Below are 17934 nucleotides of genomic sequence, written 5' to 3'. Positions count from 1 at the left end.
GCTGAACGCATACCTGGTTTGAGAAAGGTGTCTACACAAACCATGAGGAACGGACTTCGAGAAGATTGTTTATGGGCTAGGAGACCGTATGTTGGCCCTGTCAAGCGACATCAACATCAACATTTATGTGTTTGCTGGTGCACGAATGTACAGGGGTGGAACTTGTGAAACTGGCGGTGCGTATGGTTCAGCAACGAGTCACGTTTCCTGCTACAGTGATGTGATGGACCACAAGGTGTTTACAGACACTGCAGTGAACGTTTTGCCAACAACTGTGTTGCCCAAGTTGACAGATTTGGTGGAGGGAGGTGTGATCATATGAGGAGCCATTTCATACACTGGCAGACGTGAACTTGTGTTCATACAAGGCAACCTGACAGCTGTACGCTACCGGAATGAAATTCTTCGCCATCACATGCTTCCCATTTTGGATCGACAGAGAGAACTCTTTCAGCAGGACAATGCCAGGCCACATACGGCACGTGTAACAATGGTTTCCTACAGAATGAGAACATTAATGTGTTGCCATGGCCATCAAGATCGCCAGATCTCAACCCCATTGAACATCTATGGGATGAACTGGACAGACGTGTATGCCAGCATGACCCGGAGCCTTAGACGCTTCCACAACTGTCACATGCACTGCAGGAAGAATGGGCTAGGATTCGACGTGCCCGGAGATGTCGCGCAGTGATTGCTGCTGCTGGTGGCCACACAAGGTACTGATTTCAGTGCCCTCGTGCGACGCTGTTTGGTGACAAAAACACCTCCACTGCCGTCAGTCTATAGCAGGAACATTGTCACATACTCATGTCAAATTGTACTGTGATACGATCATACATAATGAAATTATGCCACTTTGTATTAAAGAGATAATTCCATGAATATTTCGCCTATGCGTTTCTTGTTTGACAGAGTATATATATGAAGTACATGTATCAATAAAATAAATTTTTAAAAATTTACCCGTTTTTAATATATTCGCAATAAACAGTTGCGTTTTTCCCATCGCTTGCCAAAAATGCCTGTCGACACCAAGAGCCACATCACGTGACCCCGTGACACGCTAACTGGCATAACATGAAAGCGTGATTCGCAGCCTTTCAGACATTTTACTGGGAAGGTGGAACACGTGTATTTTAAAACGCAAAAATTTTATTATATTGAATTGAATTGTATGGATGGAATATTCTTTTGGAGATAATTTTCAAATGTAAAATATGGTGAACCATTGTTTAGTGTTTGGATGTATCAAAGCAGCAGTTTCTCCGAACTTTAAACACACCAACAATCACAGGATTTTCATGGAAGTGGTTCTTAAATAGAACCTATGCATAATGGAAAGGATCATCACGATGGGATAGAATCTGCAGTGACCACTTCATCCCTGGGGATTACAACAATTATTTAAGGTGGTAGATAAATATGACACCTATTTTTTTTTTATTATTATTATTTTTTTTTAAACATATCTGTTCCAAGCCTGTATCCCCACCGGCAAATGTTTTACGATTGCACATGATACAGCAAACAAGAAACCACGACGAGCACAAGCTAAACTTGAGCTCAAAAGGGGGAGGGAGGAGAAGGCGGCGAGGGTACACTCATGTCACCTTAGTCTGCGCGGCATAAAAGTCTGCGCATGTTAATGACGTTACATTACATCTTGAAACAAGTGTCGGGGTATGTTTGTAAACAAACAAACAACGTTAATTTAATTCACAAAACCGTTGTTAAAACAACATATCTTGATAGTGAATATATATATAAAACTGGTCGATAACAATTTTATTGAAAAAAAACTCTGAATTAATGCACTAAAAGTATACTTTTGCCAGCCTCGATCAACATGTTTTTCTGTCACCTGTCAACACGTGTCTGTGACTCTGTCAATGTTGTAATGATCAACCTTATATATCAACTTACACAAGTTTACATAGAAGCTTCAATACATACCTTATTGTAATTTATGAATTCATAAATGAAATGAATGACTTAGTTTATCTGTTAGCGCAAACATCCAAGCATACTTTGAATTTCCCTCCGAGTGACACAATGCAAAATGGCTGCATATAGACTTTAAAGATTGTACTTACTAGGATTCACACACAGACTACACGCTCACTGCATCAGTACACAGGGTGCATTGACTAATGATAACAATGCACCCACCCCCATTTAATGGCCCAGCACGTACTCTAATAAGGAACCGGACAAAAGAATACTGGTTCCGAGTACATACCGGTGGACACGAAACATGTCGTCTACCCTTAGGATAATTCTGAATGTTTTCAAATTATTTTTAAATCACTGGCAAGGTTTTGATTGGTGGACATGAGCTCCAACTGGCTGCTGTTAGATCCACATGTAATAGTGGAGCTAATTTTAATTAGATTGAATACACATGTATACTGTAAAAAGTTGTAAAAATTTAAAAAAAATAGCTGCCATTTTAAAGATGGCCACTAAAGGAAGCAACATGGACATGCACTGCTTTGCGCCGAGATGAGTGGGAAACCTGTTGAATCTTCCTCATCTAATGAGGATTGGGGCTTGTAATTCTTCCCCATGAATGAGGAATTTCACATTGATTACATGCTTACCCTTTGTAAATGTTGCTACTTACTGATTGAATAGTTTAGAGATCTTCAGATTGGTCCTTTTAAGGCAGGCAACTGTTCTGGTGATGGCTGAGAGGTCCAACTTGATAGCATAAAGGAAATAAAGGTCATAACACGATTTCTGTAAGTGAAGGACTTTTCCCCAGACTGTTTGTGTTGGACCCTTACCAGGCTTACCATATCCGGTCGTCTGTGTCAATATTATGTTCCACCACGAAAAATTAACTTGAAATACGCAAAAAAAAATAAACACTAGGTCAATGATGAGCAAATCCAGCTGTGTGAAATGCAGATTATCCACTCTCACTTAACTGAGGGGACAAAGCACACAGCGAAAGCATTAAATTATCATGCTGTCGGCATGTTGCAAGCCACCTTCATGGATGGGAAAGACTCACCGAGAAGGATGGTCAGCCATGCCCATCCTCGACACCTTTCATAGAGAAATGATGCTCGTTGAAAATCTGACTTCTGTTTAGACAAGACCACCTGCTGAACATACATTATTACTAAGCAGAGGAAAAAACTAACAAGGATTTTCTCAGTAACTATGAGTGTAGCGACCCGTGGTGTTAGGGATGCCAACCGTCAACTGGTCATAACTTGGGAATGCAGCCACTCTGGCTGGTAAACTTCAACTAAAGCTAAATACTGTCGTGAGCAGACAATGAGTGAAAGTTGAAAATAACTTCATATTCAAAATAATAATAAAAATATGGCTGCCATCTTTAAAATGGCAGCTATTTTTAAATTTTAGAAGTTAGGATATTTTCAATAATGTTTAATATAGTAGTAGACTGTGTTTACATGCCTCTATCCTTTCAAAGTGCAGGCACCTGTTTAATATGTTAAACTATATCTGTATATCAAATGGTGTGCCATTTTAATTTAACAAACACAAAATTTCTCATCACTTATACAAATAAGGAAGATAGACTTTGAGCCAGAACTAACTTAAAATCTCTCAAAATGTGTGTAAGATTCTCTACAATATTGTGAACTTGTTTCTGTTTTTACTTTAAATGTATTAAATTTGTATATATGGTACACAGGTATGATAGGATCGAAAAATCTGCCAAACTGAGAAAATTATGTTAAGTTGAGAACTTGTATTGAATATTATGCAAAATCTAAAATTTTAAAGCTTTAATTTGGCTATTTCAGTGTTCTGTATGTGTTTAAAGTAATCCCATTTAAAAAGTATGACTGTTGAGATAATATTTGTGAAGAAAATTAAAATTTACTGCTTTTTCCAAATTTGTACCCCTTTACCTTTAATGACCTCTGGTGACCCCACACACTTTTCAGAGCTAACCTCCACTGGAATATGATTGAGGACATCATCATTATGGAATAACGATAGTGGTCGCTTTGATTCTCTCTCTGGTAGAACAAAATCCTATTTTAAACCACTGTTTTAGATTTTTTTTAAATCAGTTGACTGAGAAAATTAAAATTACATTAAAGGTTGTTTTGTGTTGAATACTATGCAAATCAATATTTTAAAACAATAGTTTTCAGGCCTTGGCCTTAAGTTTTTTCAGTGGTAGCCCTCAGTAAAAATCGGTAGCCCCATAACTTGAAAAAAAAAGAGAGAGACAAAAAAGAGAAAAGACTCAAAATCATTTATTTTTATTTAAACATTTTATTTTAGGGTGGTTGTTTTTAAAATTATGGGCAATATACCGTGAAATATATATATATACACACACACACACACACACACATTGGTAGGTAGGTAGGTAGATAGATAGATAATAATCCCTACCTACCTACCTACCCACATTTGCAACTACTGGTCAGAAATGGACAAAACAGACTATTTTTAAGGATGGCTTCAAAGGAGGAGTATATATGGTGTGAATTTTTTTTTTACATCTAACAACCACCACCAAAAACCGGACCTATCCTAACTACAGTAACTTGTTTGGTACAATTTCAGAAACATACAATAGTATTTCTTTTTAAATTATTATTAATTTTTTAAGGCCTAATCTTGTAATGAAGGCTTACAAAATATTATTGAAACACTTCATACAGTTTTCATGTGTAGAACGTGGTCCGATCAGACGTAGAAAGAAAATGTGATTTTTAAGAAAAGTATTTTAATGTGCATCCTGCACTTGTGTAGAACTCTGCTAATCGTACGATCCTAAAGGTCGATATTGCATATTTTAATACTTAAAATGGCTGTAACTATCTTTAATAGGTGTCATTTCGAAGAATCTTAAGTTAACAAAACGTTCCTTTATTTCAAAACAATAGTGGTTTTTATTGATGACAATAAACTTGTAAAGGCTGTAAGCCCATTATCCCAGACAAGGGACTATATGTGTGATTGTGTTATCATGTGACACGATCATATGCCATTTTATTTTGAAGAGGTTATCGCACAAAGCAATATAGTAAATGATTAGAGAGATTTAATTAAAAATAATTTGTAAGAAAGATTAATATTTTTAACATTGAAAACATTTGTCAATTTATACATTTCTTTAACTTAATAATAGATATCAATTTTGTGAACAATAATCTGACAATTTGCATAGATAGCCTAGAAGGAAATAAACCGCGATTGAGTTATAGTTTAGTTTAGACTTCAGCTGGCGGCAAATAGTCTTGATCATACAAGGCATTAGTTATAAGTAGGCGTCAAAACAACGTGCCGTGTTGTTGATTGTCATAAATGACAACGAATAGATAACCCAAATGGAAATTCCATGACCCATACGAACCCTGTATATCTGGCCACTAAATTACTTCAAATTATTTGTATTAGTCCGCTATGTTAAAAAAATCATCCCACTGGCAAATATATAACTTTGTTTCACTGAATCATATTGTGCAACCACCACCTGTTGGTCAGACTAGAGGAGCAATTAACAGTTTCAGCAACTCGTGGCAGTAGAGAGCGCGTACATTAAAGGTGGAATTTCAGACACCGATGACTTAAAAGTCTTGTTGATTGTAAATGACTGGACATGTCAAAACATTTGGTAGCCCAGCGGAATATGATACAGAACATGAAATAATCTTGGTGGTTGCTTTGACTCTCTCTGGTAGAATGATATTCCATTTGAAACCCCCATTTTAAATAGAAAAATCAATGAACTGAGAAAAGTAACGTTAAAGTTGAGATTTTGTATTGAATACTATGCAAATCAAAACTTTAAAGAAACAGTTTGGCTAATTATATGTGTTATTTGTGTTTATAAGTAATCCCACATAAAAGGTTGGACTATTAAGATAATATTTATAAAAAAAATTTAAATTTAATGTTTTCTATGAATTTGGACCCCGTAATCTTTACTGACCTCTGGTGACCCCCACACTTTTCAAAGCTGACCTCCACTGAAATATGATGAAGCGCATCATCCTACATGGAATAACTATGGTGGTTACTTTGACTCTTTCTCCGGTAAAATGATATCCTACATTGTGTATTTGAAACCACGTTTGAAAAATCAGTCAAATTGACTTTAAAGTTGAGATTTTGTATTGAACACTATGCAAATCAAAATTTTAAAGTAATAATTTGGCTAATTCAGTGTGGTATTTGTGTTTAAAAGTAATCCAACATAAAAGGTAGGGCTATGAAGATAATATTTATAAAGAAAATGAACGTTTTATTTTTGCTTAAATTTTTTATCCCTAGCTTGACCTTCAGTGACCTCTGGTGACACACACACACACACACACACAAACACACACACACACACACACACACACACTCACACTCACACACACACACATTTTTATAGTTGACCTCCACTTGGATATTATGCAGCACATGATCCTACATGGATTAACCATGGTGGTAGCTTTGACTCTCAGTCTTAGTTTTCTAAGCCACTTTTTGGATTCTGCCTCTAGACTATACATGTAACTGGGATTCACATGACATGGTAATTCAAGTTAACTAGTTGTTCAATAGCATTAAACATGTCTTTACTTTGCTAAACAAAACAACATCCACTTCAATTTTAAGTTTCGTATAATTGAAATGTTATTAGTATAACTGGACTGTGGAAACACATTTTCTAAACTAAAGAAGAAAATTAATCAAATTAAGTAATATTTTATAAAGGAAATAATAGCATTTTTCACAGTGCACCTTATCAAAAGCCTTCTTTCTAAATGTTGGGTACCCAAAAGAAACAAAAAGGCTAACTCGGGAGCAATTTCTTACATATAATGTTCGAAATAAGTAGGGGATATTCAAATATAACACAATACAGTGGACTCTGCCTAAACCGGATACTGTGTAATCCGGATCTCTGCGTAAACCGGTCCATTTCTAAAGCCCCGTCCAGCTACCGTTTATCTCTTAGGTATAAATCTCTCCCTAATCCGTATTCTGTCTACTCCGGACTCCGGATCAAAAATCAAGAACGAAAGAACCGTTCATGCATTAATTACCTCTGTCTACACCGGATTGGGATTTGACTGAATGACGGGCTGCTTAATTAGTTGAACAATGATCGTCAGTTGCCGAGTAATCAGGACACCGTCGCAAGATCAAATACAAAATGTAATCACACTCGTGTGAAGTTTACTCTTATTGCGGTAGGCTGTTAGATCTGGATTTTGTATTCAAATAATTTCGTACGTACGAATCAATAATGTTTTAGGAAATAAAATGAAATTTAACCTAGTACAAATATTAGAACGACCAGAAACACGTTTAATATGCAGCCACTAATATTTTATGCAGAAAAATATATTTGATATGTAATTACAATCGTTAAAAAGTCTCTGTTAGTGGATAACATCTTAAAAATTGCAGCAAACTCACGAATGTCCCTTTAGGTATATTTTTTTATGTCTGTGAAATAATCGATTGCAAGTCTGGCTTGTATGACTGTGTTTCCCAACCATCCATGGGTTCAAATGTCATTGTTGATCGCGAGTTGTCGATCATTCAAGAACCATAACTCTGGATGAACTCTGTCTACACCGGTCCTCTATGTAAACCGGACTATTTCGACGGTACAAAATGAGTCCGGTTTAGACAGAGTCCACTGTATAACAGAAATGTATTAATTTTTATTGCAATATTAATTAATGGTAAAACATAAGCACTCATGTGACAAGGGAGTGGCATTATAGCCAGGATAGTGATGTAGGTCCAGAAGAGATGCAGATAGGCAACGGGTAGTGCTTGTCAATTTGACATTTCAATATTTGCACTAGTAACTGGTAAAACTGCCACGGGGAACCAAGCATGTATGACTTTGACGTGGCATGCTCCTGATTAAATGTCCAATAACATTTTGGGGGATCCTGTCCCATTTCTCTTGAAGAGCGGCACCTAAGTCAGCCAAGTTGGTTTGCTGATGTTGAAGTTCTCAGAGACGTCGTTCCATGATGTCCCATATGTGCTCAATGGGTGAAAGGTCTGGGCTTAGGGCTGGCCACTGTAGTGTGGTGATGTTCTGTTGCTGCAGATATGCAGGGTGGCCATCTTTGAATTTTTATTGGCCTGAAAAATAACAATACTTGGCCAGGGCTATGAGAGGATCATTTGGACCAAGTTTGGTTGAATCCTGCTTTTAGCATATGGTTGCCTATGGGATTTTATTTGGTATATACATAGTGTTATAAACGTAATGTCTCTGTTTAAAACCACAAGTTTAAAATCTCAATGTTTTGTCAACTAAATGTTGACATCATCAGGAGAAAACTAAACATAAAACAAGGAGTTCAGCCTTCAGTGGGATAAAAACAGTTCAAGTGAAACATCAGAGTTCAAGATTAATCACATCTCAAGATAAACTGACTGGGAGGACTAACAAATTATTTGGTATAGTACAATCTGTATGATTCTCTGAGGCAGTCTTCACAAACTAATAACTGACGCCATATAACTGTAAATAAAATGTGTTGAGTGTGTCGTTAAATAAAACATTTCCTTCCTTCACAATCTAATACAGATACATGTAATTTTAAATGACTGAATTTTTATTAAATTGAAAATAATAATAATAAATGTTTAACATTAAATAGAAATTTTTACCTCTGCTATGACATTCATCAGTGGAGCTTTTCTAATACCTATTTGTCTGGTGACATTCAGCTTGAAAATGTTGACGAATATAAATATCTTGGCATTTGCTTCATAAAACAAATAAATTTGTTTGAACAGGCTCAGAAAACTATGTTTTATATGTTAAGAAAATATAATGAATTATTTCTACATAATACCGAATCCAATCGTTCGACTCAGTTGTTGTACCTTTTTTGTTGTATTGGTGCGATATATGGGGTTTTGCCAATCTCGATAATATAGAAAAACTACATATTCAATTTTTAAAATATCTAGCTCCAGTTCGTAAGAATTCTCCTGTAAATATGTTATATGGTGAATTTGGTAGAAAACCCCTTTACCTGATTGTATTTTGTAGAATGGTTTGTTTTTGGGCTAGAGTTTTAACTGGTAGAAGTACAAAACTATCCTTGTGCATTTACAAACTGTTTTATTGACTTATTCAATATGGCACAGAATATAAATGGGTTGTACATATGCAAGATATATTTTACAGACTCTGTTATAATAATGTACAGCATTTGATATCTGTTCCATGTATAAAAAGAACCAATATTACTGAATCAGGGAAATGTTCTACATACCTGCTTTTTAAAGAGAAAATAGAATTTGAAAGTTACTTTAATATACTTAACAGGAAAAATTATACTACTTTTTTCCGATTTCGCATATCTTATCATGTCTTACCAATTGAAAAGGACAGGTGGTCCAAAGTTCCAAAAGAAGATAGAACATGTACATTATGTAATGTAGGTGATATCGGAGATGAGTGTCATTATGTTTTTATTTATGATAAATTCAACAAGGAACGAAAAAGATTACTGAAGCCATACTATGTTATTAGACCAAATGTAATTAAATTCAGAGAACTGTTCAACTGTAAACATGTCAGCATTGTTAAAAAACTTTGTGAACTTATTAATATTATAAATAACCACTTTACCTCCTGAAAACCCATTTTATATACCGTATACCCAAAAATGTTCGCGAATACAATATACCAGGAAAATCGTGAACATGTTGACAGCAAACTAATATAGAGAGATATTTCTGAAATTTTCAATCTTCTAGTCTTTTGATGGGATAGTTCTAAAACGTGGTACTGTGGTTCTCATTTTAAAATTAACACTGAACATTTTCTACTACAGCAGCCAAATTCTGAAAGAAGTTATTACAATCATGGCAGTTAAAGTCTCCAAAATGAAACAAAAATAACAAATTTCATAAAATTTATTATAATAAAAAGTTATTTTATAAATTTTAAAATATGACTATAATTAGTTTTAAACTTGACACAATGTCATGGATATTCTAAAGTGGTCTTTACAAATTAATGAATTATCTACTATTGTCAAAATTGAAAATTAATTAGCAGAGCTTTATAGGCTGATCAGGGGTAACATTAAGGATTTTTTCCCAGGAGTCCCATTGTTTTCCAGTGGACTCATTTGCTCCTGAATTGGCTCATTTCCATGAGTCCATTCTCAAAATACATGAGTCCATATTATTATAATACCCTTTATTTTGGTACCAAACACGATGTTTATCTTTGAAAATAAAAATGTTTGGAAAGTACATGTACATGTAGGTCACGAGGACTAGAATGTTATTCAGTGTTAAATGTCCTTTATTTTGACACTAAACTCGATAAAACATTGATTTGACACCCATCTCCCACTCACCACCACCACCACTAACCCCGGGTTAACCCCTGTGTCAGCATTTTAGAAAATAAATGGGATGTAAAGATTGTTTTTTAATTTGCTTGTGCTTAAGTGGCTGCAATTATTAAGTGACATTTCATCTTTCCACTATAGTAAGGTACACGTCGACTGTTAACATGGCTCCAGTGTTAGTAATGTAGTCCATGTGCTGCTTAAGGAAACCCCATTGATTGTGACGTACATTGGCCATACGAGGATTTCCGATGGCGCTTCGGCCTGAGAGAATATACCGTTATCAACCGAAGCGTCATGTATACCTTTCAAAATATAGACTCGTCTTGTCATTCCCACAATTCCACCAGACGATCAGGAGAAGAAAGTGATTCTCACTCATTTTTTTTACCATAGGTTTATAGTGGGAACGATAGTGGAGATCATGGCGGGATTATGAGTGACGGATTGTTTGATTTGGCTAACTGATTCCATGTGTCCAGATCACTCAGGACGTGGTGATGATGAAATAATGGAATAAACATGCATCTAGAATGCGTCTTGGAAATAAACTGGGACAGTTTTATTATGACTTGTGGTGATGAGCAGGCATCCAAATCTGCTTTCCATATGTTCAGGGATGCATAGACATATCTTAACGCAACCCCCTGCTGATAGACCAGTTGGAATTGTTGGTTTCATGTCATGTCATAGGGTTTTACGTGCACATTCAGAACAAGCTGTTGTAGTGCACACCTGTCATGGGCACAAGAGCCGGCCTTGGCAGGCTCCTCCGTCCATGACAGGAAAGCTGGGGGGAGGGGAGAGGAGGGACCGCCTGCACTGGCAGGTGCAAGGGAGCACCAGCAGCCCGATCACATCGGTAGTAGGCAGGTGGGGGTGGTGGTGGTGCTATGGAATTTGAATGGAACAGTTAAATGCCAAAGAGAAAAGGGTGCGCAATTTTGATTGAGGGAATTTGGCGCAATTTTGAACGGTTGGTCAAAAGGTAAATGGCCGAGCTAATATAGGTTTTGATATTAGTGAATCGAGAGTACACATGTAGCTCGTTAATTTTAGACCTCTACGATGCTTGTGGTGTCTTCCTAGGTTGCCCATAGGGCCCTTATAAAGGGCCTGACTGCTTCTGGTCGAGGCATCACCAAGTACTACCAAGTTGTTACCAACAGCAAGTGTTGGGGGTTTGGGTGGGGGAGGCTGATATTCTTTTGTTCATCTTCCCCCGGGTGCATTGCAATTGTGTACTCGGAACCGGTATTCTTTTGTCCGGTTCCTTATTAGAGTACGTGCTGGGCCATTAAATGGGGGCGGGTGCATTGTTATCATTAGTCAATGCACCCTGTGTACTGATGCAGTGAGCGTGTAGTCTGTGTGTGAATCCTAGTTTTGTGTTATGGTTGTACTTATTGCCTTAAGTCCCTATTTTAGTGAGTTCAACGGTCATTCATAACCACCCATCCCCCTCCGTCCTTGTATAGCATTGAATACAATGACGGAGGGGGAGTTAAACTAGCCTAGCTATCTCATTTGAAGGGTTAAACCCTTATAGTGTAGGTATTGGTTTAAAAAGCTAGTGCTTGGCATACTTAACTTTATTACCAATGCAATAAAACAAAACTAACGGTGGCAAGTAGCAATTGTATACATATGCACCAATCTAGGTACTTAGTTTGAAGAATTTTGATTCATGCCCCCTAAATATAGGATTTTAGTAGGCTTACTTGGTTTGTCTTCAGGCTATCTGGATAGTTGGGTATTGGTTTTCCTGCATGTCTTTGCTTCTGGAACCCTAGTTGACTTACCTTAGTTAGCTAGGATGGAATGCATCAGTAATTATTTAAAAAAAAAAAAAAAAAAAAAAAAATGGTTTAATTGTTGGTGTATTAATTGTCTTGTTTTTATGTTCCTGCATGTCTGGTTAACCTTTATTGCTGTGTGTCGAAACAAATTGATCTTGATCATCTGCAAAAATGCTGGTAGCCATGTTTTAAATAGAATAACTGTTTTCCCTTGACAGAAATAGACAATATATTTTGGCATCATGCATATTCATATTGTAAAATTTTATACATTGTTATTAAGAATCTGACTCGGAGAAGGAGATACGTAACAGCAGCATCTCTCTATGGCAAGCTGTATGCAATTGGTGGATATGACGGTCAGTTACGTCTCAACACAGTTGAATGCCTTGATCTGACGTTGGACAAGCCCACATGGCACAGTGTGGCTCAGATGAACGACCGGCGAGGATTAGCCTGCTCTTGTGTTTATCAAGGTACTCACTTATTGGTGTATCATAAACACTGTCAAGTGTATGCCTCAATTTAATTCATTTGTCTTAATGCTTCTTAATGCTGGTTTTCTCATTATTTATTCCTACATGCAGGTCATATTTTCACATTTTTATTAATTCATACACAACAATACCTGTCAACCTTTAGTTGAGAGAAAGCAGGAGGTGTGTGTTGAAAAAGCAGGAGATTTATTTCAACCATTTTTTTTTTTTTTTAAATAAATTATAAATAAATAAATAAAAACATTTTTAGTTTTTTTTACATTTAAATATTTGTATGATTTAATACATATTTAATATATATAACTCTTCTATCCAAAAATGTAAAGAACACAACAAGAAATTAAAACATTAGTTAGTACATTTATGGTATTACACTTACATGTTACATCATCAGTATTAATTTTGTGGTTTGCAAAAAGTATCTAAGACATTTATATAAATCTTATAAATTAATATTAAGTTTTTACTATAATGAGGAACAATGGTGTGGTACTAATAATTTAAAATGATCATAACAATGCAATAAACATTGTATTTCCACTATGATCATAAGTAAAACCTTGTTACTGACATCGCATGAAATATACCGGAATTATACAACATGACATTTATTAATTATACAAAAATAATCCATTAAACTCTTGTTACCAATAGTCTGGTTGTATAATTTCAAAATGAACATATTGTGGGAAAGAAGTAAAGGAAAATTTGGGTTTGGGTAATGTTTTTTTTACAGCACTTTGAAATTAGGGTTTCAAAACCTATCCTAGATTCACCGAGATAGGGGGTAGGGATAATAAATTTACTGTTTTGGTCACTTGTAGTTTATTTATGTCAATGCAAACTGGCAAGAAGTTACACAAATAATTACCTTTTACTGTTGTCTTTGGAAGGACTTGATGTGATGATATTATCATGATCAAATCCAAGATGGCTGCCATTTTGGCAGGAAAAACAAAAATATTGTTTGGTCAGCTCAAGTCATTCTAACTCATCAAAAGCAACTGAAACTGATTGTAATGAACTTTTATTTATCTCTATTACAAATACTAATGATTTGGTCTGAATTTGTTAGGTAATTAGATCTATGGTGACATATGGGTTCGAATCCTGTGGATGACATTAAACATTCATGATAATTGTATTCAACCTTTTCATTCACCAATTATAACGGACTAACACATTTTATTTTATAATAAAGAAAATTGGTAGAATGTTACAAAAGTGATTACCCTTTAAAGGTGTCAATGATTGAATTTGATATGATAACACAATCATGATCAAATCCAAGATGGTGGCTATTTTGGTGGGAAAACAACAATATTGTTTCCTAGATGTTCTAACTTACTAAAAATACTTGAAACTTCCTGTAATGGAATTTTATTTATTTATATTACAGATCCTAACAGGTGGTCTGATTTTCTAGGGTAATTAGATGTGTAGTGGCATACGGTAAAATCCTGAAAATGTAAATTTGCTTTCATATTAATTTCTTTCAATCTTTATGCACCAATTTATGAAGTGTTAACATGTTTTATTTTTTAGTCTCTTGTGGTATTTCTTTAACAAAGAAAAATGGCAAAAAGTTACAAAGTGGTTACTCTTTATTGATATCTATGGGTAAATTTGTTATAACACCATTAAAACCAAATACAAGATGGCAGCCCTTCATGGCCGAAAAAAAGAGAGAAAAGAACATGTTTTTACTAAGTAGCTCACACCATTCTAATTCATCAGAACATTTGAACCTGCTTGAAATGAACTTTTAATTATTTCTAATTACAGATCCTGATAATTTGGTATGAATTTTAGGAGGTAATTACATAGGCATCAGAAGATGACTACAACTTGGGGCAGTGGAGAGAAGTTGTATAAAAATTAGATTTTAAATTGGGGGCCAATGAATTATCTTCAGAGTTTTGAGGAAGGGGCTGGGGTGGGGCAGTACACCCTATCCACACTTCCGACGTCTGTTAATTATTTTGAACCTTTTCAAGCAACATTTGTTTTGATAAATCACTCAGTGACACGATCCAAAAATTCTTTACAAGTTCGTATCAGATCAGTTGGGACTTTGGCTTTTACATCTGAAACTCCAGTGTTTGTCCATGTCCGTTATTGTTAAAGCTGCAGTCCCTGGAATATTTTTATTATTTAAGAATATAGAATAGATGATCCAGTTCTGTTTGGTACATAAAAGGTTCACCACATTGTTACAGTTTCACAGTACTCTCTTATCTACATTATCTAGGTCAACTACAAAGGCAATGGCCAGCTTGCTTTTCTTCATTTAGCGGGACACCAGTAGAACTGGGACTTTACGTGATTTGCGCAGGCGCTGAGCTTCTCACGTGATTTTGAACAAATTTAACTGTCATGATCGAGGATCGTCTCATATCTCCAAAACATTTAAATCCATAGAGGTATGGTACAACACCTTTCCAGGGATCGGTGAGGGATTTGCCTTGAAATTTTGACAGTGGCCAGCATTTGGCATATGCGTTACATGTAAGGGGGTGTTAATAATTACATGTATGTAACACTGTAGGGGTAGAGGAAGAGGGTGTTGTTTTCGATTTACATACCATTTTTCAAGACTATATGTTATTTTTATTCATTACTTAGACATAAAAAGTTTTTTTTAAAATTCGCTGTCAGTCTAAGATCGATCCCCATCGTAAGGTATATAAAAGGCCATGGTATGTGATATCATGTCTGTGGGATGGTACATATAAACGATCCCTTGCTAAAAAATATATATATATTTTTTTTTAATGTAGAGGGTTTCCAAGGCGCGTGTGCAGGGGTTTCAACAGGGTTGGGGTTATAGACTGTGTTGAGCGAAGTTTATATGGGGCCATGCTCCCCTAGAAAATATATTTCAATTTTTTTAAGCTTGGGCAGGTAAGGGTTTCGACCTCCAATACCCTCCCCCTGCACATGCACCCGATTCCTCTAAGATTATATGTCAAAATTTAATGTTTGACATCCAGTTAATGTCGTTAAACAAAAAAAACAGAACAAAAAAACAGAACAAAAACAAAAAAAAACCTAACTAAACAAACGAAAGAATATTTATTTTAATTTGTCGATTTTAACACACGTAAAATTAAGAAGTGAAAATGTTCATTGTCTACTTTAGTATATTTTATTTTAAAAATATATACATGATCAATGTGTTACTAGTACTTGTACTTGTACTAGTACAAACTAAACTTTAAAAGTTCTACTAACACTTTATAAAATTTTAATTCTGAAATAGGAAGGTACGATTGTCGATAATACATTGTCAAGATCAAACCGGTTTTAACAAAAGACTCTAGTACCATATCCTCAACCGAACGTTCTTCGTATAGCGCAAGATTTCTCATTTAATTTTTTGAGATGACCCCTACAATTTCAAATCCACAAACGCACGTGTTGACTGAAATTGGCAACAGGTTGTCGTTTGTGCTTTGTCAAGCAATGGTGGTACAGGTGACGAATCGAGCGTATACTTTTGACAATCGAACACACACAAGTTTTTTTAAAGTGCATTTGAGCTTGTATTTCATATTTGTACATGATGTTATAATATATGGTAACCAGAGACTGTAACTTTAACATGAATATGAAATGACCATATTGCCAAGGTGGATGAAATGCACAGTGTCCAGTTTAATCCACAGAATAGGTTACATAATTAGTCGGAGACTGTTGAAATTCTTGGTGGGTACCATTGATGACATTTGCTATTAGTCCAAGATGTTTAACAGTGTAATCAATGTCTGGTAGCTGTGAAAGTGAACTGTCATCAGAGTTAGTACCTTACAATTTTTGTTCTCAAACAGCTAAGAAAATAAAAATATGCCAATTTTGTCAACTCTGTCCCGGATTGAGCAGTCTTTGCTATAACTGTTACCAGATTAGTCAAGTGCTATACCAAAATGATGATGTCGTGTCACACCCACTTCACGCTTAAAACAGGATATTTTTTCTAACAATTGGTCAAGCATTGATGACATCATTCATTGTGTCAAATGCAGAAGGCCCCACTACTTTATACCTTGTTCCTCCAATGGCATTTAAGAACAGATGTGTTCATTGTATCGTGTTTCCAGTGATGATACACAATACCAATGATTTGCTGGTCAGTTGACATAACCCAATGTGGTAGAGGCAGTAGATGTATAAGTATATGATTTTTTTTATTGTAATACATGGTAATTCACTTTCATATGATTCGTGAACATACCAATGCAGCAAATGGAAAATGTACTGCTCTGGAAGCTCTCGTCAAATTCCAATTTGAGATAACCACATAAATAGTCAGTGCTTTGTTTTATCCTATTAGGATTCTGGGTTGGTGATTTTTCAAATTTGTAAAAACATTTGATCAGATCCCTTAATGTTGTAGCTGTTACATTACATTACTCCTGGCATAAGCTAGTCCACTTGAAGATCAAATGCGCATTGTAGACGGCAATGAGCTTCTGTAGTACATAAGGTGGGAATGCAACACTTAATGGAAAATCTTCAAGCAATATGGTATTCATTTAACTTTAAACAGTACTTAATTTATAGTACTGCAACGATAAACCGGTACCGTAAACGGCAATAACTGATCACCTCGATATGAACCGCAGTACAGTTTTGCGTAACACGATTTTTACATGCTATTTTTGCCAAACTTATTTGACTTGAAATAGGCAAACAAACAAACAAACAATAATCCCATCATTTTATTAATTGGTTATGACAGGAAATGAAACAATCACGTCAAGCATAGTCAGCTTACTTGTTCAACTCCTGCAATTAAGAAAATGTCTACGACAAATAATTTGGAAAAATAGCTATAGTGTCCACGGTATTTTCCACAGCATTTTTGTTTTGAAACTGGATTGTAAGTAAATTTGAATGATAAGTTTATTTGTGTTGTTTGCCAATACGCTGTAAGATTTACTCATACCAGTGGCAGTATTCGTTGATTAAAAGTGATATAACAGCTGTTAACAAGCGAATGACACGTGTACGTTCAAGAACAATGGGGTTGCAAAGGGATGACAATTTATCATATACAGTGTAGTCAGTCTACAGTGAGGTGCCAGTTCAATCTGTGTATTTGAATTATATCAAAGTGACAGAATATATTTAATGCGAAAAAGAATTAAACTAATTTTCTTTAATAACGACATACATGTAGTTTCTATTAGAAAATCGGTCACAAAGACAAATCCCCCCTCCCCCCTTTTCTAGCCCATGTAAATCAGTAAAGTTTGTTGGTTTTTTTGGAGTAGGCCACTCGGCACCAGAAAA

At 35.5% G+C, this 17934-nt stretch overlaps 1 protein-coding gene across 2 annotated transcripts in view; it reads left to right on the top strand.

Annotated features, from left to right (window-relative positions):
- The window catches only part of LOC121368237 (kelch-like protein 12), a 151993-nt gene that overhangs the window by 71831 nt on the left and 62228 nt on the right, over nt 1-17934 (top strand). For both annotated transcript variants that reach the window (XM_041492876.1, XM_041492877.1), the window contains one exon: nt 12426-12618. In XM_041492876.1, coding sequence (XP_041348810.1) covers nt 12426-12618 — 193 coding nt within the window. The remainder of the gene's footprint in view (nt 1-12425; nt 12619-17934) is intronic.

The sequence above is a fragment of the Gigantopelta aegis genome, chromosome 3 (genome assembly GCF_016097555.1).
Source record: "Gigantopelta aegis isolate Gae_Host chromosome 3, Gae_host_genome, whole genome shotgun sequence".
NCBI classification, from domain to species: Eukaryota; Metazoa; Mollusca; class Gastropoda; order Neomphalida; family Peltospiridae; genus Gigantopelta; species Gigantopelta aegis.
This window is presented reverse-complemented; position numbering and strand designations above follow the sequence as displayed.